General features: G+C 40.5%; 1 protein-coding gene across 5 annotated transcripts in view; it reads left to right on the top strand.

Moving 5' to 3' along the window:
• Positions 1–23,335, top strand: part of ARMC2 (armadillo repeat containing 2) — a 303,914-nt gene extending 280,579 nt beyond the window's left edge. For 4 of the 5 annotated variants that reach the window (XM_069726243.1, XM_069726248.1, XM_069726244.1 and 1 more), the window contains 5 exons: positions 9,259–9,381; positions 10,365–10,478; positions 16,317–16,446; positions 22,618–22,769; positions 23,024–23,335. In XM_069726243.1, the coding sequence (XP_069582344.1) occupies positions 9,259–9,381; positions 10,365–10,478; positions 16,317–16,446; positions 22,618–22,769; positions 23,024–23,178 (674 nt within the window). In that variant the 3' untranslated portion in view covers positions 23,179–23,335. The remainder of the gene's footprint in view (positions 1–9,258; positions 9,382–10,364; positions 10,479–16,316; positions 16,447–22,617; positions 22,770–23,023) is intronic. The other variant, XM_069726246.1, reaches the window with a different exon arrangement.
• Positions 23,336–23,899: the final 564 nt, after the last annotated feature.

Below are 23,899 nucleotides of genomic sequence, written 5' to 3'. Positions count from 1 at the left end.
AAATGGGCAACTCCATAAAATCTCTTAATTGAATCCACATTCTGATCCAATGTGCTACCCATTGCTTTTCCCATGTGGTGAAGCAGGTTGAAGTGAAAGAAGGCAAAATGTCAATGTTCATGTTTCAGCTGTGTTCATTATGTCATTAAATATATTTACATTTGACCAGCTTGCTTTTTCGGAAATTGCCTGCACCCCCGACAACCAATGTGCAAAAATTTCACACAGGCCAACTAGTTATTAATATTTGCCAAATGCCAGAATAATGAGTGAGAGAATATTGTAAGGCATTTTTATTACTGCAAAGTCAAAAGTTTGCATACATTTCATTAGTATTTGGTACCATTGCCCTTAAGCGGAATGACTTGGGTAAAATGTTTGGGATATCCTTCCACAAGCTTCTCACAATAGTTGGTCGGAATTTGTAGGTAGTCTTTCTCGCACCTGACTTTTCAGCTTTGCCCATAAATTTTCAATAGGATTGAGATCAGTGCTTTGTTAAAGCCACTCCAAAACATTGACTTTGTTATCCTTAAGCCACTTTGTTACCATTTTGGCAGTATGCTTCTGGTCATTGTCCATTAATCTGGCTTTTTTATGTTTCTTTTGAAGTAATGGCTTCTTCCTGGCAGAGTGGCCTTTCAGTCCATGGTGATACAGTACTCATTTCACTGTGGAGTGAAAGGTCTTTTTGCTTTTGTCCTTGGGTTGATATGCACATGTTGGCCAAAAGCATGTTCCTTCCTGAGGAGTATGATGGCTGGGCATTCCCATCTTGTTTGTACTTGCCTATAATTGTTTGTACAGATTTAACGAGGCACCTTCAGGTATATTGAAATTGTACCAAAGGATGAGCCAGACTTGTGCAAGTCCACAATTCTCTTCCTGATATCTTGGCTGATTTATTGAGACTTTTCCATGATTCTTCACAAAGAAGCAGTGTGTTTCAGGTGTGCATTAAATTACATCTACAGGTGTGTCTCTAATTAACTCAGATGTTGTCAAAAAACAAACACATGACATCTTCATATGGGCAGTCCAGAATTGTTTAAAGGCATAGTAATCTTAGTGTATGTAAACTTTTGACTTTGCAGTAAGTAATAAACATGCTTTAAAACTTTTTCTCCCTCTTTCTCCTCTCTCCCTCTCCAAATATTAATAATTATGGTAATTCTAATTTACCTAAAACGGGAAAGGTTTATTCTGATTTCATGTCAGATATAGTGTATATAAACTTCAGTAATTCAGTTCACATTTTCACGTTTTGCCTGTGTAAATAAGCTATTAAACAACCCTGAACTTTATATGTTTATTAGTGATGAGCGAGTATGCTCGTTACTCGAGTTTCTCCGAGCATGCTCGGGTGGTCTCCGAGTATTTCGGCGTGCTCAGAGATTTAGTTTGTCGACGCAGCTGCATGATTTGCGGCTGCTAGACAGCTTGAATACATGTGGGGATTGCCTGTTTGTTACACAGTACACAGCAGGGGCACATTTATAACATTATCTCCGAACATTTTTTTAAACACATACAATTGTGAAAATGTTTTTTATTCCAGGATCTATTAATTAAAATGTAGTAATAATAATAATAATCTTTTTTTTTATATAGCACTAACATATTCCGCAGCGCTTTCCAGACATTATCATCCCTGTCCCCAATGGGGCTCACAGTCTAAATTCCCTATCAGTATGTCTTTGGAATGTGGGAGGAAACCGGAGTGCCCGGAGGAAACCCACGTAAACACGGAGAGAACATACAAACTCTTTACAGATGTTGTCGTTGGTGGGAATTGAACCTAGGACTCCAGCGCTGCAAGGCTGCAGTGCTAACCACTAAGGCTTCTTTCACATTTCCGTCAGTACGCGGCCGTTGCTAAGCGTCGGCGCGATGTACCGACGGACGTTGTGAAAATTCTGTTCTACATGGGCAGCGGACGCAGTGTTTCAACGCATCCGCCGCCCACTGTAAAGTCCCAGGGAGGAGGGGGCGGAGTTCCGGCCACGCATGCGCGGTAGGAATTGCAGGACCCGACGTGCGAAAAAACGTTCCCTTGACGGTCCGCCAAATACCGACGCATCCAGTGCACGACGTATAGAACGTGTGTCCATACTCCGCGATGCGTCGGTAATACAAATCTATGTGCAAAAAATGCATCCTGCGGGCAACAGGATGCGTTTTTGCACAGAACGACGCATTGCGATGTCTTGCAAAAGACAGAAATGTGAAAGTAGCCTAAGATGTACATTGTTTGTGGGAAAACCCCTTTAAAGCCCTAGTTATAATATCCAATTTGAATACTTACATGGATCATCATGATCCTTTTTTTGGAGGTATATCAGTGATGTAGTTCAGTCTAATAACACCAGTACCGTAATTGCCTCTTTGCCACTTTTACTTTTTTATTTTTTTTTCTGATTTTATCTGGAGATGTAACTGTCACTTCACAAAACTTTTTATGTAGGTAGCATTGGTGTGAACTGATTGGAACGTCCCATTCCATAAGTCACAACAGTGGTAATATGGTGGGGGGGCGTGGTTTGCAGGGGACAGGAGCAAACGTGTTTTTACGTAGCTCCTAATATTCCCCTATTTCAGCTACCTAAAGCATATTAAATCGTGGAATACCTGGTTATAAAACCTACTAAAACATGCCTGGACTGGGTTATGAGAAGAAAAAAGAACATTCAACCAAGAAAATCCCTTTATTAAAACGGAGGGACACCTGGAGAAGATCTAATGAAAGCCTGCTCTCATCTGAAGTAAAGGTGACAAAGCCTTTGCCCCACAATATGGATCCCTGCAAAAAACCAGAGGATTTATTAAGGATACCAAAGATATACTGGGTATCATAACAAAAAAGAAATGGAAATTGGAATATACTTGGCTAAGTTGCGATGTCGTTTCTTTATATACTTGTATCCCTCACAATGTTGCAATACAAGCATTACAATTCCATCTGAACAAGTATAGTTCATATTCAAGTGATCTGATTAATTTTATTTTACAGGTAACTTATTTTCTTTTGACGCATAATTTCTTTTCTTTTGATTCTGAATATTTTTTTGCAATGCACAGGTGTGGCCATGGGGGCTAAATTTTCACCTTCCCTAGCAAATCTGGTCATGTCTTATTGGGAGTATTCACACCTCTTTGCAGTTTCCAATCCGTTTTCTGCATGTATTCATTGGTATGGCAGATACATTGATGATACGCTGTTTATTTGGCGTGGCGATGTATCTGCCATACAGGACTTTGTAAATTATATTAACGACAACAATTTTAATTTAAAATTCACATATGTTCAGGCTGTGTCCAAGATTTCCTTTTTAGATCTGGAGTTGACAGGTGTCCCTAATGAACTTATTTCCACACGAACTTTTGTAAAACCAATGGCAGGTAATGGTTTACTTCACGCTAAAAGTAGTCATCCCAGGCACACAGTTAAGGCAATTCCTGTAGGTGAATTCACGAGATTGAAGCGAAACTGTAACAATAATAATGATTTATTTAAAGATCTAATCCAATCACGAAACAAATTTTTAAAACGTGGATATCCGCATTGGATGCTAGACAGAGCAGCACATATAGTAAATCAGAAAGAGCAATCAAGTCTTATCCCCTCAGAGATAGACAGTGGAACAAGCGATAATAATAAAAATAAAAAAAAGAAAATTATAAATAGAACTAATATAGGCAATAAACCATATGTGTGTCTACAATTTAATCCACAGTTTAATAAAATCAAAACTATTATTAATAAAGCTTTGCCCATTTTACTTGAAGATCCCACTCTTGCTCAGATTCTGTCTAAGGGATGCAATATAGTAGCCAGAAAAGCGCCTACCTTAGGCAACATAATATCTCCTAATCACTTTTCTTCTGAACATTCAACTAATACTTGGTTGCATTGTATAGGTTGTTACAAATGTAATGTAACTAATTGCACTACGTGCAGACATCTTACCACCGTTAAGTTGTTTGGTACCGGAGGAAATAAAAATCAATACAAAATTCAAACATTTATAAACTGTAAGACACGATTTGTAGTCTACAAAATTGAATGTACAGTTTGTGACAAATCATATATCGGGTGTACTACTCGGAAATTAAAAAACCGCATATCGGAACACTTGTATGACATCAAATGCACTACAAATAATAGTCGCACCATTTCCTCGGTGGCGAGGCATTTTATTGATTTTCATTCCCGCAATACAGCTTCTTTAAAAGTAATAGGTATTGAGAAAATCAAAAAACCTCCGCGCGGTGGGGATATTCACAGAGCGTTACTTACCAGAGAAGCGTTCTGGATCTTTAACCCCTTAGTGACCGAGCCAAATTTTTGAAATCTGACCAGTGTCACTTTATGTGGTAATAACTCTGCAACACTTCAACAAATCCCAGTGATTTTGAGATTGTTTTTTCGTGACACATTATACTTTATGATAATGGTAAATTTAGGTCAATATGTTTTGTGTTTATTTATAAAAAATATCAAAAATTTGAGAAAAATGTTAAAAAATTAGCAGTTTTCAAACTTTGAATGATTATCCCTTTAATCCAGATAGTCATACCACAGCAAACCATTAATAAATAACATTTCCCACATGTCGGCTTTACATAAGCATCATTTGTAAAATGTTCTTTTATTTTGTTAGCATTTGAGGAGGTTTAAAAATGAAGCAGCAATTTTCCATTTTTTCAAGGAAATTTACAACATTTATTATTTTAGGGAACTATCGATGTTTGAATTGATTTTAGGGGTCTCATATATTGGGAAACCCCCAAAAGTGATACTATTTTAAAAACAGCACCCCCTGACATATTGAAAACTGCGGGCAGATAGTTTATTAACTCTTCAGGTGCTTTACAGGAATTAATGCAAAGTGGCATGACAGAAATGAAAATGTGTATTTTTACCACCTAAATCTCGGTAACTTCTGAACAGGTTACAACAGCCGGCAGACTCTAAGGCCGCTATTTGGACGTGAATTGCCATCGCAAACATCAGGACCACAAAATCATGATCTGAGGGCACCAATTGGGATAAAGAAGAAGCCCCCACACTCTGTTAACCATTTATAATGATGTAGTCACTATTGACAGCAGCATCTAAGGGGTTAAACAGATATGTACGGTGCAAACACTGATCATGGCTGATGCAGCAAGTTGTCAGCTATAGTGTACAGCTGACAGCTACTGGATTGTCACCAGTATGGGGATACTATTCTCTTATATGCAAGGTCAGTTAAAAGACGTATTGGCGGTCATTAAGGGGTTAATCTAGGTACAAGGTTTCCAGGTGGTTTGAACAAACGAAATGAACTAATGTTTCATTACTAGCAATGTCCCTCCCTCTGTATTTTTTCATTTTCTTTATGTCTTTATTCTTATTCATTGTGCATTGTTTATTGTTCATTATCTATTGTATATATCCTTCTGCACATTATTGTTTTGAATTTATTGGGTACATTTGTGAATTTTTTTTTTTTTTTTTTTTTTTGTAACCTATGTATCACATGACATTTTTCTAGCATTTGATTGGTGCTATATTGTATATATACCGGATATGTCATTTAGCAGATCAGCTGTGATAAAGACCGCTTGGTCGAAACGCGTCGCTCGCCTTACTATGTGTATGATGCCGTCCCAGGAGTTGTCTCCTTATTTTAATATGTTGGATTAAACTTTTATATTTTATTTGGAAGCTGGATCATCTTTTCGTTTTTTTTGGATATTCTTCACGTCACGTCAGGACGGAGATCCGTGCTTCCTGTATTTCCTTGGTGTGCTGGCTCCCTGCCTTTTGTCCAAAAAACCAGAATCACAGCTTCACAACAGTCATATGGCCTGTAAGACATCTGTTATAAAACATCCTGCACTCTCCGAGACCTCAGCTGATGCTGTCCTGCAAAGAAACTGGAAGAGCGCGGGAGATTCTGAGGCAATGAAGAAGCAGCGGAGAGGAAAAAATTGTGACGCGGCAACAACTCCCATCCTTTCCGGAGCTCCAGCTGACAGATATCCAAAGATGCGCTGAGGGATTGCGATGGCTGCCAGAGCTGTGTCACAGCGGAAGGAGGAAACCGGAGAAGACGTGGAGACGACTGAGATCCTCGCTCCTATCGAGACTCCAATGCAAGCTGCCAGACATAAGAAGAGAAGCCGGGGAGCCGCGGAGTTCTCACAAGGTATGACGCAGCAAACGGAAAAAGATGGTGATTCACCATCTTCAGCGCTGCACAGGCACGCAGAGTTCTCCTCAGCTCTCCGTGTCCAAAAAAGTGATCACAGGCATGACGCTGCGACATAGTAACATAGCTATTAAGGTTGAAGGAAGACTTTAAGTCCATCTAGTTCAACCCATAGCCTAACCTAACATGCCCTAACATGTTGATCCAGAGGAAGGCATAAAAAAACCATGTGGCACAATGCAGAGGAGAAAGGAAGGAGAATCACCGGCATTAACACCACACAGTGGGGGAATCTCTTCAGCTCCCATAGATCAAAGAAGTAATTTGAGACATGATGCACCGGTGTTTGTGCCAGGGCCGATAAGCGCTGAGGGAGGCAGATCATTTAATGTGACAAAGGAAAAGGAAGTGTTATACAACTGCGGGGCTTGTCAGAAACACCCCATGTTGGCTCGTCGGAGAAAAAAACCCTCTGAAATCAGTGTACAGGGACACAGAGGGAAAAACCCTCTTCCATAATTCAGATATAAAAGATGAAAGAAAAAATCAAAGAGGTGGCATTATCAGACATTCATATGGAGCAGTTAGCAAAATACCGATATTAAAAAAAATAAAAATCATCAACCATCACTTAATGTAAAGAATGGTGCCACTTCTACTTCTTTACATAATAGCCATAAAAACACAGAGTATTTAAAGGGGAACCCTACACATACAAAACAATTGTATAACCAGGTAATCACAGGAAATGAATCTTTCAAAGAATCATCTAATCTAAAGACCGATGAGGCCAAATTTTTATCTGAAAAAAATTTCCCTTCTAAATCCTCATACAATACTAGAGTACTAGAGATTACAATTTAGGGAAAATTAAAGGGAAGTTTCCTAGTATAGATCCTTATTCTGCTAAATCTGTTAAAGAAACAACAAATATCTCCAACACAAATTTGTTTCCTACCAATCAGATGAATCCATTAACTCATCAGGACAGATGGAAAATGGTAATTTTGGGGAGTTTTGTAGTGATATAGATTCATCTGATTATAGAGGTGACTTTTTTCAGATCATATGGCCCTTGATGACATCTATTCTTCAGAGTCATATTCTTCCTCAGAACACAAATCTAGTCGTGAAAACTCTGAATTTTATGAAAAATTTAAGCAAAAAACTAAACCAAATCAAACCAAATCAGAAAAAATTACAAGGGCACGCTAACAATAACAACTCATTGATAAACAATATCCAAACAACAGATGATAATCCAACAGAAAAATTTATGATTAGCATATGTAAAGCCATCCTAGTTTCAGTGAAAAATACTACTAGTGATGATGACTCAAAAATATCTGAAACCGATTTGGAATCTGAAGACTCTATACACTTAAACAATACCAAAGAGTCCGAGAGTTTCAGTAAAGAGCTCTTTAAAGATATGTTATCATACATAGCTGTTAACACACACTCAAATTCTTATGGAGTTTCTGATAACTCCTTCTATAACTCAAAAAAAAATCTCTTCAGTCAAAAATCAAAGGTCCTCATATCCTAATGAGGACCAAAATCTTGCTACACTCTCTGATTCATTCAAAAATATCCAAAATGATATCAACTCTTCTAGAAAAATCTAAACAATCTTGAAGACTTTAAAAAGAAAAATAATGTAAAAATTAGAGGGATTCCAGAGTCGGTCCAGAACTCCCAACTAAATTTCATCTCTTCATTTCTTATCTACTTCCTAACGCCAAAGAGGAAAATTTAATTGAAAAGGCCTTTAGAGTACGCAGACCATCTGCTCTTCCACCTGATGTCGAAACAGATGTTATTGTCTCCTTCTACCCCAATTGGGTTAGAAATGCTTTACTAAATATACCAAAGGAACCAAAATTCCTTTCTTCTCCTTATAACCACTTGGTCATTTTCAAAGACCTATCTAAAGAAACATTACAAAAGCGAAAAATTATTTCAGTCCACTACCTGTGAACTCCGAAAAGCTGGCATACCTTACAGTTGGTCTCAGATCTCAACGCTAAAAATTAAATTTGCATCCAAATTGATCGATATTTCATCTCCGGCGGAGGGAGCTGACTTCCTGATAGGTGCAGGCATAATATCCTCCATGGACTCCCACAGACTCCTCTCTAAGTCCAAATCTGATCTTCGTCACAAATGAAGAAATACTACAAACAAACAACACCTTAATCAACATAATGACTCTATTATTTGAATGCCCAGAAAGACTTTTCTTCATTTATTCCTCAATTGTAGCCTGTTTTTGAACCGTACTTTGCCCCCACAAGGTCATAGGAACACCTAAAGGTGATTCCAGATATGCCAGGACATATTTATTTTTCCTTTTGAACCATATTTGACTTTTGATTAAGCGACAGTTGTCCTGGTTCTATTTGAGTAAGCTACAGTATGTTAAAGTATGGAAGTCCTGTATTTTCTTTCCCCTTTCTTTCCCTATTATCCCATGTATCCTATTTTTCCTTCACCCTTTACCCTTACCTTTGTTAAATTTGTAAAACCAATAAAATTTATTGGAAAAACTGTGGTAATATGGCCAGTGGAATGAAAGACTGTGTATCTTATCTGATGGCATCTGAGGCTCATCTTGTCTTGATACTCCCAGCAATCATTCCAAACTCTTCCTGCATGAGCTCCATGTACCGAGCGGTTTACGGGCACAATAATAAGTCTACACAACTTACTCAGCTCTGCGAAAGTGAATGTGTTAAGTCCATACACAACTCGTGCGTGACCTGTGGACTTAAGAGCAGTTGTTTGACTGATCAGTGGGCATCTCGGCAACACTATTCGGAGCCTATAATACAAAGTTTTATAAAGTGACAGTTACAATTTAAGGACAGTAATACAAAAGTTATCCCAGAGTTTTGTTTTATGAGGTCTTGGGGGTCTCTGCTTGTTGTATCCCAGATATTCCAAATATAACTATGGTAAATGACTTATAAAAGTTCTGTTTTCATTTCCTCTTTTGACTAAACTCCAGTGTTGTACTAATGTAATAACTTTAGTGGTTTTGATTTTTCTGTGAAATTAGAATACAAGTCAGTTGAGGAATGTGAGGAACTGGTGATCAATACCCTGGCAGCATTCAGCAATTTATCTTACTATCAAAATGACAGCTCTGTAATTGCCAAAAGAAGAATAGAGATTTCTACTTGTAAGTTTTCCATTTGTTTTTTTTTTTTAACTTAATATTTTTATCAAGGCTGAAAGGTTTTTATTTAACCCTTTTTCTGTTACACTGAAAGAAGACTAAGCTCTGGTATAGGACAGGATAGTAAGGTAAAACAATAGCATCATTCAGAAAGAGAAAGTGGATGCCCCAGCAAACAATGATGCAATGTCATACTGAACCATTGTTCTGCGTCAGTTGTATGTGATCATGACTGATTCTTGATGTAATATGCAGCACCCCAGTTGAATGTAGTGACTTGCACTTTATTAATTGCCTATGTACTGCCGAAGAAGGCCAAGCACAGTGCTCAGCTATCTACAGCAGTGCCATAGTCGTAATCTGCAATCTTGACAGTTGCTCCAGTCAATGGGGACACTACAGAGCCCAATCCATAGGATCAGTGAAGGTCCCAGAAATCCTCAGAATAGGTGATAATGTGCTAGAGTGGTACACCCCTGTAAGTCATTGTGATTATTCAAAATCTTTTTCTTTAGTTGCTAACAACTTGAAAGGAAAAAACGGAGCCTTATCGAAAACCGCAAAAATTGGTGTGGATGTGGTTTTAGGCTTGTGTCTTTGATATAGTTCCCCAAGAAGCCATATCCCATTACACCATTATGTAGCGGGCAATATCATGATTGGAGTCACAAAGAGTGTATGAGGAAAATTGGGATGATGCCAGGAATATGCCCAGGATTAATAAGTTATATGGCACACTACTGGAAATGCCCACTGCTATTGTGGGGACTTTTTGTGTGGTTCACAGCTTACTTATGAGCAGTGTAATGGATCTTGATTTTGTTTTGCCTGGCAGAAATAAGATAAATATTGTGCATTACCTAGTTGGAAAGGAATGTATTCTTAATGACAAGTATAAAAAAACAAAGTTTCTATTACTGTTTTCGACTTGATTTCAATTGTTCAGCAGAATAAGATATAGTAAAACACCTCTGTCTTCATAATAGTGCTACTACAGTTAATGCTGTGCAACAACATGGAGGGAATACTTGAAGTTACTCGAGTATACGGCAACCTGTCTCAATACCAGGATGTACAGGATTTCATCTTGGAACAAAATGGTGAGCTTCAGTGTTTTGCACAACAACATTATTACTGTACAAATGATCTTTTTCTTTAGAGTACATCCCATTTCTTTAGACACATGGCTACACTGCACCATTGGACGTGACAGCGGTCATGTGACCAAAGTTTGCTATAGAAGTGAATGGGAGGTCACATTGCATTACTTACACTACTGCTACAAGTGCTTCATTCTCTTGACAAAAGTCGTCTTCTAGCCCAAGACTAAAGTTTTAATTTAAAATGTATGTGCACACACTGAGTATTTGGATGCCGAAATTTCTGCACCATTTCTGCATCTCTTGGCAGGAAAAATACAGCGGCATAAAAGCGATTTTTTTTTTTCCTGCATTTTCAATGTGGTTTTTTAGCATTTTTGGATAGCAATGAATTCTATAGAAACAGATTATAAATAGAGATAAATATTCACAGGCAGAAATATAAAGGCACAGCCTCCCAACATATTATAAAATTGCACCCTGTCAAGCTTATTGGACAGCTTTTTATGATTATATAAATGGTGGTTCTCCCCACTTTTTGTAACCAGCAAAGGTAACGCAGACAGATTAGAGCTAATATTATATGGCTGGGAAGGTCCATGGTTATTGGGTCCTTCCCAGCCTAAAAATACCAGCCTGCAGTCGCCCCAGAACTGGAGCATCACATTAGATGCTCTGATTCTAGCGATTCGCTCTACCTGATTGCCCTCCTGCGTTGGCATTCGAGGTAAAGGGAGTTGGGGTTGATGTCAGCTGTGAATTGTCCAAAAACAGCTGACATCAAGCACTGGTGCTAGTAATGGAGAGGTGTCTATCAGACACCCCTATTACTAACCTAGTAAGTAAAAGGAAAAAACACAAAAAAAATCACTATTTAAATAAACACTTACCCACACTTTCACTGGTTAATCATTTTAATAAAAAAAAGTTCCCATGCAGGTCTGACATAGTACAGGCAATCATACGTAGTCCTCAAATGGAAACCTTTAAAAAGGCACTGTCCCTTGTTCACCACTTTATTAGGACAAAACTTTTTTTTTCTAATAAAGTGGTTGTGCAATTATATGTCTGTCACTCTGTCTATATGCCTGTCTAGTCTGTCCGTCTATATGCCTACGTCTCTTTATATCTATTATTTATCTCTATTACCATGCTCCATTCAAGATAGTGCCAATGTCTCACAAGATTTGTGAAGTGCACCCCTACCTTCTGTCTCTTCCCCACTATCCCATAGAATGTAAGTCCGCAAGGACAGGGTCCTCTCCCCTCTGTACCAGTCTGTCACTGTAAACCTGTTTACTGTAAACGATCTATAACCCTGTATGTAACCCCTTTCTCATGTACAGCACCATGGAATTAATGTTGCTATATAAATAAATAATATTAATAAGTGTTGCGAGACTTCGGCACTTCTATCGAGCAGCACGGTGACCCACTCCACTGCGCAGGCGCCAGATTCCCAGCCCCGCAGTGTGAATACATCATAACACACTGCGGGGCAGGATCTGGGGCCTCCGCTACACGCAGTTGCAGCGCCCCAGGGTCCTGGTCGTTGCAGTAATGTCATTCTCCTCTAGGGGGGAGTGATGTTACGTTTGAAGGCAATAAAGGAGATCTCTTTACCAGGTATCACAAACCATGCAACACACTTCACACTCCAGTCCACCAGGGGAGCTATGCTCCTATTTATTAGGGCACTCTTCACAATGAGGTTAAACTGGTGGTCTGGATGGGAAGTTAGGCAGAAGCTGGCTGGGCTTCACCCAGTGAGCTGCTATCTGGGCTCCGCTCAGGTAGTGGGTCTCTGACGGGTGGGATCCTGTCAGAGGCCTAGACAGAAGGCCACGGAGCTGCGCCTGTCCGACATGCGGCAGCATCCTAAGAAAGAGACATGAAAAGAGAATGGTATTGTAGAGGGTGAGAAACGAAGTCATAGCAAAAGGAGAGGAAAGCAGAAGGAGTTCTGCCCTGCATAGGCTGCCTCCTTCTGAGGCGCAGAAATCCGGTAGCCGGAACACCGAGGGAGCAACAGTCGTTTATGCTTGCTCCAGAGACTGGCAGGACAGCTAATTTCAAGTTACTGATCCGCCCTATACCCAGGAGGCACGGTGGCAACTTGTGGGGCGTGCTAGAGTCCCTGTAAAAAGCCTCAGGCCATCAGTCATATGGGTTTGTTCCTGTCCGGGGGACAGAGAGAAAGAGACATAACATCTAGAACATCTACAACAGTTGTGAGGACCTTATGAGAGGCTCAGCAGTAAGGTACTACAACACCCAGGCGCTAGAGGAAGGCTACTGATTTCCACTTGGATATGGGGACTCTGGATTTGCCTCCAAACTGTCCGGACTCTGCCTGCCCTGTGATCTGGTGCTCTGGACTGTGGATGCTGAAGCCCTCAGTAAAAAGGTAAAGAGACTGCAACCTTGTGTTCTCGTTCTTCACTGCGCCTCACACCATCCACCATCTTCACACTGGGAAGCCCTGGGGACACACTTCACCTGTGGGAAGGTATACCATCTAGCTGCCATAACATCACCCCAGCGGACCCCTTAAAGCAGCGTCGGTCACCCTGACCGAATACCACAGGTGGCATCACGAACACTTTCCCTTTAAAGACCTTTCCCTCATTTACAACGGACCTCCTGAGGGCCACGGACCGGGTCAGCCACCGTGACATCCCCCCCTGAGAACCGAAGGACCCGGTACCGAGTACCCCACAGCCCTACGGGGGCGATCCACAGTCACAGGCACTTGATGTAAGTTCACGGGCAGCGCGCACGGCACATGCCCGAGAACTGATTGCAGAGGTCAGGCGCCGGTGACGTCACGAGAAAGGACGGGATCACACATACGCGAGATACGGCCGAGTCTTGCAGGTGAAAACCCAGCTCTGGCGCCGGCACTCCGGAGCGGAGCGTGCAGCCGCACAACAATACATGGAACTGCACGCTCCCCTCCGGAGTGCCGGTGCCAGAGCTGGGTTTTCACCTGCGAGACTCGGCCGTATCTCACGTATGTGTGATCCCGACCAAAGAGAAGAGACGGCGCACAGAGGACAGGGCTGGATGATGGACAGCTGCGAGACGGTTGAGTCAGGGGGAGAAAACATACCTCCCTGACTCAATAGAGGTATGGCGGGAAATTTATAAAAGTCATTATTTCAGCGTTCCTAGGGATAATAAACATAAGAGCCACCTTCACAGAATGCAGCCTTAGTGCTGCTGAAGATGGCTATTATGCTTTAATAGGCCCTGGGTTGGGGGGGTGACAGTTTCCCTTTAACCCCACTTCCCAGGGACAGGTCTTTTAGCCCTACTACATAGGGACAACTGTCTTAAAGCCCTACTATCCAGAGACATCTCTCTTATAGCCTCTGGCCAGTCTATGCATTGCAATCCATGCTTTAACCTTGTTTCCCGGGCGTCTACATGAGCCTTTACATTTACAAGTGTCCTTTTAAGTCAACCATAATGCTGATGTGGCCTGAAAAAGAGTTAGACACCATTGCACTGTGGCATGGGTAGTACAGTTAGGGCCAGAAATATTTGGACAGTGACACAATTTTCGCGAGTTGCGCTCTGCATGCCACCACATTGGATTTGAAATGAAACCTCTACAACAGAATTCAAGTGCAAATTGTAACGTTTAATTTGAAGGGTTGAACAAAAATATCTGATAGAAAATGTAGGAATTGTACACATTTCTTTACAAACACTCCACATTTTAGGAGGTCAAAAGTAATTGGACAAATAAACATAACCCAAACAAAATATTTTTATTTTCAATATTTTGTTGCAAATCCTTTGGAGGCAATCACTGCCTTAAGTCTGGAACCCATGTACATCACCAAACGCTGGGTTTCCTCCTTCTTAATGCTTTGCCAGGCCTTTACAGCCGCAGCCTTCAGGTCTTGCTTGTTTGTGGGTCTTTCCGTCTTAAGTCTGGATTTGAGCAAGTGAAATGCATGCTCAATTGGGTTTAGATCTGGAGATTGACTTGGCCATTGCAGAATGTTCCACTTTTTGGCACTCATGAACTCCTGGGTAGCTTTGGCTGTATGCTTGGGGTCATTGTCCATCTGTACTATGAAGCGCCGTCCAATCAACTTTGCAGCATTTGGCTGAATCTGGGCTGAAAGTATATCCCGGTACACTTCAGAATTCATCCGGCTACTCTTGTCTGCTCTTATGTCATCAATAAACACAAGTGACCCAGTGCCATTGAAAGCCATGCATGCCCATGCTATCACGTTGCCTCCACCATGTTTTACAGAGGATGTGGTGTGCCTTGGATAATGTGCCGTTCCCTTTCTTCTCCAAACTTTTTTCTTCCCATCATTCTGGTACAGGTTGATCTTTGTCTCATCTGTCCATAGAATACTTTTCCAGAACTGAGCTGGCTTCTTGAGGTGTTTTTCTGCAAATTTAACTCTGGCCTGTCTATTTTTGGTATTGATGAATGGTTTGCATCTAGATGTGAACCCTTTGTATTGACTGTCATGGAGTTTTCTCTTTACTGTTGACTTAGAGACAGATACACCTACTTCACTGAGAGTGTTCTGGACTTCAGTTGATGTTGTGAATGGGTTCTTCACCAAATTAAGTATGCGGCGATCATCCACCACTGTTGTCATCCGTGGATGCCTAGGCCTTTTTGAGTTCCCAAGCTCACCAGTCAATTCCTTTTTTCTCAGAATGTACCCAACTGTTGATTTTGCTACTCCAAGCATGTCTGCTATCTCTCTGATGGATTTTTTCTTTTTTTTCAGCCTCAGGATGTTCTGCTTCACCTAAATTGAGAGTTCCTTTGACCGCATGTTGTCTGCTCACAGCAACAGCTTCCAAATGCAAAACCACACACCTGGAATCCACCCTTGACCTTTTAACTACTTCATTGATTACAGGTTAACGAGGGAGACGCCTTCAGAGTTAATTGCAGCCCTTAGAGTCCATTGTCCAATTACTTTTGGTCCCTTGAAAAAGAGGACGCTATGCATTACAGAGCTATGATTCCTAAACCCTTTCTCCGATTTGGATGTGGAAACTATCATATTGCAGCTGGGAGTGTGCACTTTCAGCACATATTATATATATAATTGTATTTCTGAACATGTTTTTGTAAACAGCTAAAATAACAAAACTTGTGTCACTGTCCAAATATTTCTGGCCCTAACTGTATATCCGTAAGTGTAAGCCACACCTTCCCTGCCTTTCTTATTACATAGCACAGAGAATGCATGATTTAGACTTACAACTGCCCTCCCCATACTACTGCATTGGTCATCTTGAAAACAAGAGGAACTGAGCGCTGATCTGAGTAGAGGAGATGGGGAGACAAAAAAATGACTCCCAGTAAGGTAACCATACATAAGAAATATATAGTCACTTTTCATTTCTAGGGTGGAGGGTCGCTTTAACTGATAGCTTATAGTAGGATACTATACAATCAATAGGCCTCATGATCAAACTTATCAAACATTTATATTTATCAGAAAAGAAAGCTAGTATAAAAAAAATATGGATTTTTTTTTAATTTTACATCTTTTTTTTATCTTGCTCTCCTGAAGGTCAGGTCGATTTCCTAGATGTGAACTATACATATTCATTTGTCTACCAGCTCACTGCATCTCAGATTTCATCATTCAAAGAAAAGTGTAATAGAAATCTTTTACAAAAATGAAAGGCGTTATGCAGGAGTATAGCACCTTGAAAAAATTGTTGACCTATGTTCTAAACTGTGAAATAAGTTCATATAAAGTAATAAAATACTGAAGCTTAAGAACCCTTTTTTATTATTTTATTTTTTATACTTATGTCTGTTTTTGTTTTACCATCCAGTATATAAATTCATTGTTGCCTTACTGGATTCTGGAAAACAAGATGTCTGCTTCTCTGCTTGTGGGGTACTGATTAATCTGGCTAACAATAATAAGAAAGCTTTACTAAAAGGAGAAGGGGCTATTGATAAGTAAGTAACCATTTATTTCAAAATCTCTTTGCTTTTATAATGTAATTTCCAAATAAGATCTCCATATTTAGGACATATTTTCTCTTAAATGCATGTATCTGGTTCTAAAAATTATTTTTGCATAGGGTTGCTTTAAAAAATACAAATCCACTACTTGTCTTTTTGCCGGCGTTTTTTTTTTTCAACTTTGATGTGGTGTTTGGCCATAAATCAGCTGAGAGGAGCTCAGAAAAAGACAAATAAGCGTCACAAGCTCCTTGTCAGGCAGTCCTAATGTGCTGACTTATGGATTCTCCATTAAAGAGGACCTTTTACTAAATTTTTATGTTGAACTACAGACCACAAAAGTTAGCAATCAATGTACTTGACACCTGATAAGTTAAATTTTGTTAAGTCCAAGTAGGAGTTAGTAGACTGTTTACACGGGGTGTATACTAAGTATTGTTAATTGAGTCTGCATTGTTATTCATGACCCCCTGTTTCTACGCCTCCTTTCAATGTCGTTATATAGCACGATCCTGTTCCAGTTCTGTTCACCCCCCGTTTTACCTGATGTCAATCTTTTAAGTATTTTTTGCTAAATAAAGTTTTGAGATTTTATACGATACTTTTTTGACCCTGTATCATCTGTTGTTGGAGATATGTTATATATGATGATAGGTCATATAGTAGTCTTATCCGTAGGGAATCATTATTGATTGTGATATACTTACCATGTGGATTAATACTATAAGTGGTTACATATGATTGAAAAGAGAAGTTAGGTGAGGAGTGAGTAAAGGTTGTAGCATTTTATAAAATTCTCCTGAAAACCCATTGGGCCGGGTGCTTTACGCAACTTTAAAGACTTGATGACTGATCCCACCTCTCCAGGAGAAATCAGTTGATGTAAAGTCTCCCTTTTAGGAAGCGGAAATTTTGGCGGATCAACCTTATGTAAAAATGTGTATCCATCCTCCCAGGAGTCTAGGGGTAGGCCATAAAGATCTGCGTAAAAACCTCTAAAAACCACACAGATTTGAGTTGGGTCATGGGTAATAGAGCCATCGGGTAATGTAATTTTAGAGACTCCTTTGAATGGCTTCATCAAGGACGCTAAAAGACGGACTGGTTTATTACCCCAGCGAAAATATTGGTTACGTTGAAGAGCTTCTCTGAAAGAGGGAGTATTATGTATCTTGAAATCCCTATATGCTTGAGTAAGCCGGTCTAAGAGAGGCCGCAGGGAGGACAATTTCTTTTTTGTTTTGAGACACAAAGGAGATAATATATCCCCTAAGCACCGTCTTAGTAATGGTCCAAAATAAGTTAATATCGTCCAAGTGTTTCAAGTTATCCTCCATGAAAGTCTCCCACCAACCAGTTATATAGCGTTTGAAGTCATCCGAAGTATAAAGATATGAGGGAAAACGTCAACGAAAAGGAACCGTTCTACTAGCGGGGAGTTCCAAAGTAAGTAAAACTGGAGAATGGTCCAAGATAACCGATGGGAGTATATCAACTGTTTTCAAGAAGGAAAGAAGAGGGGCAGAGAATAACCAGTAATCAATGTGAGTATGAACGTCATGTACTCTAGAGTAAAATGTATACTCTCTCACCGTAGGGTGGCAGCATCTCCAAGCATCAACTAGATCAAGCCTATCTAATAGGATAGAAAGCGCTCCAGTAGGAGAATGAGATGCAGACATAGGTGTAGCTCTATCAAGGAAGACGTCATGAAGGGTATTTAAATCTCCACCCAATAATATATTAGTGGGATGCCAGCCCTGAACAACTTCCATGAGTCTATCGAAAAATGAAGGATTGGCAGTGTTGGGCGCATAAACATTAATGAGGCAGTATTCCTGCTGTTCAATAAGGAAGCCAATGATCCGGAGATTGCTTCGACAACTCAGATTCTCCAAGTCATTGAATTTTTCCTGAAGCTGCTCTATTGCATGGTCTCTGTCCTTTACTTGAGCAGCGTAGTATTGTATAGTATCCTCCAATTCTGAAATCTGCTGCTCAGCCTTTGAGATTTTACTGGTGTGTTCAGTCAGCTGGGATGTGATTGTTTTCAGCGAGGATTGGAAAGACTGAAGTCTGGCATCAGTCGTCGGCATGAGTTTCGTCGTAATCGAAGCGGCAATGGCTTGCAGAGATTCCTCAGACATGGCAGTATTAGGCCAGTTTCACACTAGCATTTGTGTACGCGGCATAGGGCTGCGTACTGCTTACCTTCAGATCCGCATACATCCGCATCCGTCCTGTGTACCTATCTTTAACATTGTGTACGCAGGGACATGCGTGGTCATACATTGTATGCGGATGCGTCCCCGTGCGGCGTTTTAATATGCCCGCCGAACAACATGTTAAAGATAGGTATGCAGGACAGATGCAGATGTATGCGGATCTGAAGGTAAGAAGTACGCAGCCCTATGCTGCGTACACAAACACTAGTGTAAAACTGGCCTTAGAGACCGGTGTTTTAGGAGGAGATTTGGCAACCAGAGCTCTGGTTTTAGCAGATTTAGAGCTACCAGGGTTCACAAATGTTTCCATGGGGGATGGAGAGGAGTATGCAGTCACAAGGTATTCACGTAAACAATGTTCCAAATTATTATGCAAATGATATTTTTCTCGGATTTTCCTAAATGGTCGGTGCAAATGACAGTCAGTCTAATAAAAGTCATCACCCGTTAAAGTATACATCGAATTTCATTGAAGAAACCTACCAATGATAACATTATAATCTCCAAAATGAATAAAAACTCAAAATGCACTGTTCCAAATTATTAGGCACAGTAGAATTTCTAAACATTTGATATGTTTTAAATAACTGAAAATGCTCGTTTGCTGAATTTGCAGCATTAGGAGGTCACATTCACTGAACAAAAAAGCTATTTAACTCAAAAACATCCTAACAGGCCAAGTTACATGTTAACATAGGAACCCATCTTTGATATCACCTTCACAATTCTTGCATCCATTGAACTAGTGAGTTTTTGGAGAGTTTCTGCTTGTATTTCTTTGCTTGAAGTCAAAATAGCCTCCCAGAGCTACTGTTTTGATGTGAACTGCCTCCCACCCTCATAGATCTTTTGCTTGATGATACTCTAAAGGTTCTCTATAGGGTTGAGGTTAGAGGAAGATGGTGGCCACACCATGAGTTGATCTCCTTTTATACCCATAGCAGCCAATGACTCAGAGGTATTCTTTGCAGCATGAGATGGTGCATTGTCATGCATTAAGATGATTTTGCTCCTAAAGGCACATTTCTGCTTTTTATACCATGGAAGAAAGTTGTCAGTCAGAAACTCTATATACTTTGCAGAGGTCATTTTCACACCTTCAGGAACCTTAAAGGGCCCTACCAGCTGTTTCTCCATGATTCCGGCCCAAAACATGACTCCTCCACCTCCTTGCTGACGTCGCAGCCTTGTTGGGACATGGTAGCCATCCACCAACCATCCATTACTCCATCCATCTGGAACATCCAGGGCTGCTCGACACTCATCAGTAAACAAGACTGTTTGAAAATTAGTCTTCATGTATGGCTGGGCCCACTGCAACCGTTTCTGCGCTTGTGAACACTGTTTAGAGGTGGCCGAATAGTAGGTTTATGAACCAAAGTAAGCCTTTGAAGGATCCTACACCTTGAGGTTCGAGGGACTCCAGAGGCACCAGCAGCTTCAAATATCTGTTTGCTGGATTGTAATGGCTTTTAGCAGCTGCTCTCTTAATCCGATGAACTTGCCTTTCAGAAACCTTCCTCATTATGCCTTTATCAGCACGAACACGTCTGTGCTAAGATTCAGCCACAAATCTATTTACAGTACGATGATCACGTGTAAGTCTTTGGAAAATATCTAATGTTTTCATCCCTTGACCAAGGCATTGCACTATTTGATGCTTTTCAGCAGCAGAGAGATCCTTTTTCTTTCCCATGTTACTTGAAAACTGTGGCCTGCTTAATAATGTGGAACATCATTTTTAAGTAGTGTTCCTTTAATTAGAATCACCAGGAAATCTAATTATCACATGTGTTTAAGATTGATTTCAGTGATCCATTGAGCCCTGAGACACATTACCTTCCACGAGTTTATTTGAAAAACAAAACAATTAAATCTTTGACACTTAAATCAAATTTGCTAATAATTTGGAACACAGTGTAGAGAGGGGGATACTACAGCCAAGATTTGTCTGAAGCCTAGTCTATATAATAGGTTTAGACATCAAAGAGAGCCAGGTAGGATTAGACCCAAATTGTTTGTTAAATATGAACAATAGATTAGGGCCAAGCAACGAACCGGCACAGATACATCCCAGGTAGGCCCGAGGTCAGCCGCGATACGGAAGGCGAGCCCCATTGGAACGGGGCTTTATCTGTTATTTATCCAAGCACGTGTAGGCAGGCGCCGTTATAAAAAAGCAATAATCACTGCGTAGCGTTGACCTCCGGAAAAAAACAGATAAAAACTTCACATCAGTAGCAGACTGTGTTTTTGGAGATAGAATGATAAGCAGAGAAACTGAATGATTGTGACTTTACAGATTATGTATTTTCCATAGCAGTAGTAGTCTGAAAAGACTATAGTGATTAGCAGAGCCAACTCCATAGACTTCAAGGTTTTGGGGATTATTTTAGGTGATCTCTGGCAAGACAGATGGGAAGGAGATAGGGAGCATCAGTCTCCCTGGCCAGCAAAAAACAGGAGGCGAGGGAGTGATCCAGGGGACCTCCTCACTAGACTTTTCACTCCTACCTCTTTATTTCAGTCTCTGATCGTGGAGAGCAGGAACGATACCAGGCAGCCTCCCCCTCTGCCTCAGCCAGCTTCTCACTGCCCAAGATGGCCTCCGGGAGATCCCACTTCCAGGTTGATGGCTCCCGCCGTCACTCCATGTGGAAAGGCATCAGAGGCCCCCAAGTCTGTCCTGCACCCTCCACCGGGACCCACTGCTCTGAGGGATCAGGCGCCGAGTACACATGATGGGGAGAAAGCAGCACCGCCGGCCACATCAGCAGGGAAGGGGAGGGAAAGATTTGGAGCCCGGCGCGCCAACACCGCTGCACCACAGGCACTTATAACCGGGGAATCTTCTTCACCTCTCCCATCCTCTCTGCCACTTTCCCTGACAGATTCCTCAGACAGCCAGGCACTCCTGCAGAATTTGGGGCAGCCGGCCACCAGCAGTCTTGTTGATTCCTGCCAAACCGCATGCAGTTAATGGCATGGAGCTACAACACACAGAATCCTCTGTTCGTTCTTCAGCGGTCCGGCAGGGCAATGTCCAGGGGTCTCACACGGGTAGACTGCAGCTGGTAGTAGCTTGTTTATGTCTTGGAAATTAGATTTATAATCGATATGGATATAAATAGGAGCCGAGGCGAAGCACGTCTTCACTGCAAGATGCCCAGGCCACGCCCCCCTTAACTGCACTTTCTAATCATGTAGGAGGTTAGACCAGGAGATCAAAGCTGTATCCTTACATCAAACAGACTGAGATATGTGCTGTAAGTTATGATGTGAACATGTTCTTCTTCTGTGTTGCTGCCTGCTTATTATTGGGAAACTTCTACAGGGTGAAGAAGTACCTAACCCTAGTGAAAACTAATTAGGTCCTAAATACTGTGATTGCTAATATCTCTACAATGGAGAGATAAAATAAAAAAAAAAAAAAGCTACAGATATTATTACATCCTGTTTCTAGTTCAACATGAGAAATATGGTGAAGGTTCCTCTTTAATTCTGCAGTCATCAATAGTCAGTGCAACACAAAGGCTATTAAAGGCAAACGATGCAATATGTTTAACGAAGCCCAATTGTAAAAATGATTTGTAGCCCCAATTACATGTCAACAACATTGTCCACAAAATGGAACAACCCATTTAATCTAATCTACAATGTCTGTTTTATTAAATTATTTGTATAAGGATTTCTTTTCTTTTTTCATTTAAGAGGTTTCTTTAAACACTTTGTACCTATCCATCTAATCCAGTTGTCCCAAGTCCCCATTTCTTCCTCAATTGCACATTAGTAATGCAGAACAATTGTATGAAGTAATGGTTGAGCATTCCGACTGCCCCACTATACAACTCTTGAGGATATTCAGACAAAGCGAATATGAGCATTTATTTTTATGGAAGAAAAAAAAAAAGAAAATAATCAGAACACTTATTATAACCAGGTTGGTTGAGTGCCTGCGTGACTTTGGGTGCTCCGACTGGCAGCTGGCTGGGTTAGTGTGCAAAGCTTTCTGGAATTTCATGGATGATGCAGGACTGATCCTTGGATTGGAAGAGACCAATAAACTTTTGGACCTGTTGTCCTCTTTCCTTGGTAAGACTGTGGGTGAGGGAGTGCACTTTAAGTTTTTTAAGCATAAAAAAAATAATTCCAATATATATTAGTGACTTTAAAACAAGTTTATTGTCTCATATTTTCTACCTGAGAAGTCATTGTTTTTCCTGTTCCCAGCTTTATTGTGTTTCAGGGGAACTTTCTTTTGTTTATATCTCTTTGTCCCCCATGGCTGCATTTATTTATAATAATCGTATCTTTACTTTTTATAAGAGATTTTTTTTTTGTTAAAGATGAACAGATCGCGCTTGATCACCGATGGAATTTAGACCTAATGGACTACCAGAGAGAATGCTGGGAAGTCGAATTTAAACCTGTGGCTTCACAGCTCTTGGACAAAATCCACAGCCATCATTCATATCTGGAGCCCTTGCCAGGTCCGGTGTAGACTCATTGTGAATATGTGAACCATCTTAGCCTGACCTTCAGAAAGTGTGTCTTTTGCCCTCGCCTCAAAGTGTATAGTAATTTATTGATTGTGGAGCAATTGTCTCTAGTGTAGCTCATATGTTTTGTGGTGAACTAATAAAACTCTCATAAGTAAATGTTTGAGAAATGTATTTTCATCAGCTGGAAAAGTTGATTCTTAATCATGTTTCTAAGTATCCACGTGTTTTTGGCATTAAAACTGGATCATCTTGAAAGTGAATTTTGTGCTACAGAATTATTGTTTTGAGGCCTTCCAACGTTCTTAAAAAGAAAATATTGCCCAGTGTGACTAAATACCTCACTGAGCCAAACCCAACCTTACTGAACAGAGCAAACTTTCTATTGGGCCTTGCAAGCCAAGAAAAGGTGATGCCTGAGTCCTATTTGGTCGTAGTCCATACCGACATTTCAAAGATAAATAAAATGATATGTAGTGCCACCTCTAAAAAATTAGCGTAGCTGAAGGAGACCGTCAGAGAAAATATTGCTGTATTCTGACCGAATATTCATGTTCGCTCCTATAAATAAAAAAGTGAACTATTCTATTATGTAATCAGAGAGGAAAGGTCACCACCCGCAAAGACATTGATACTGGGGTGAAACCCATTGGAAGAAGATTCTGTCCTCAGCAACTGTGTTACCCAATAGACAGAATGACTGCCCATGAGAGCATGGGACAA

The sequence above is a fragment of the Ranitomeya imitator genome, chromosome 5, assembly GCF_032444005.1.
Source record: "Ranitomeya imitator isolate aRanImi1 chromosome 5, aRanImi1.pri, whole genome shotgun sequence".
Classification (NCBI taxonomy): domain Eukaryota; kingdom Metazoa; phylum Chordata; class Amphibia; order Anura; family Dendrobatidae; genus Ranitomeya; species Ranitomeya imitator.
The sequence above is the reverse complement of the archived record's forward strand: the minus strand, read 5'-3'. Positions and strand labels throughout refer to the sequence as shown.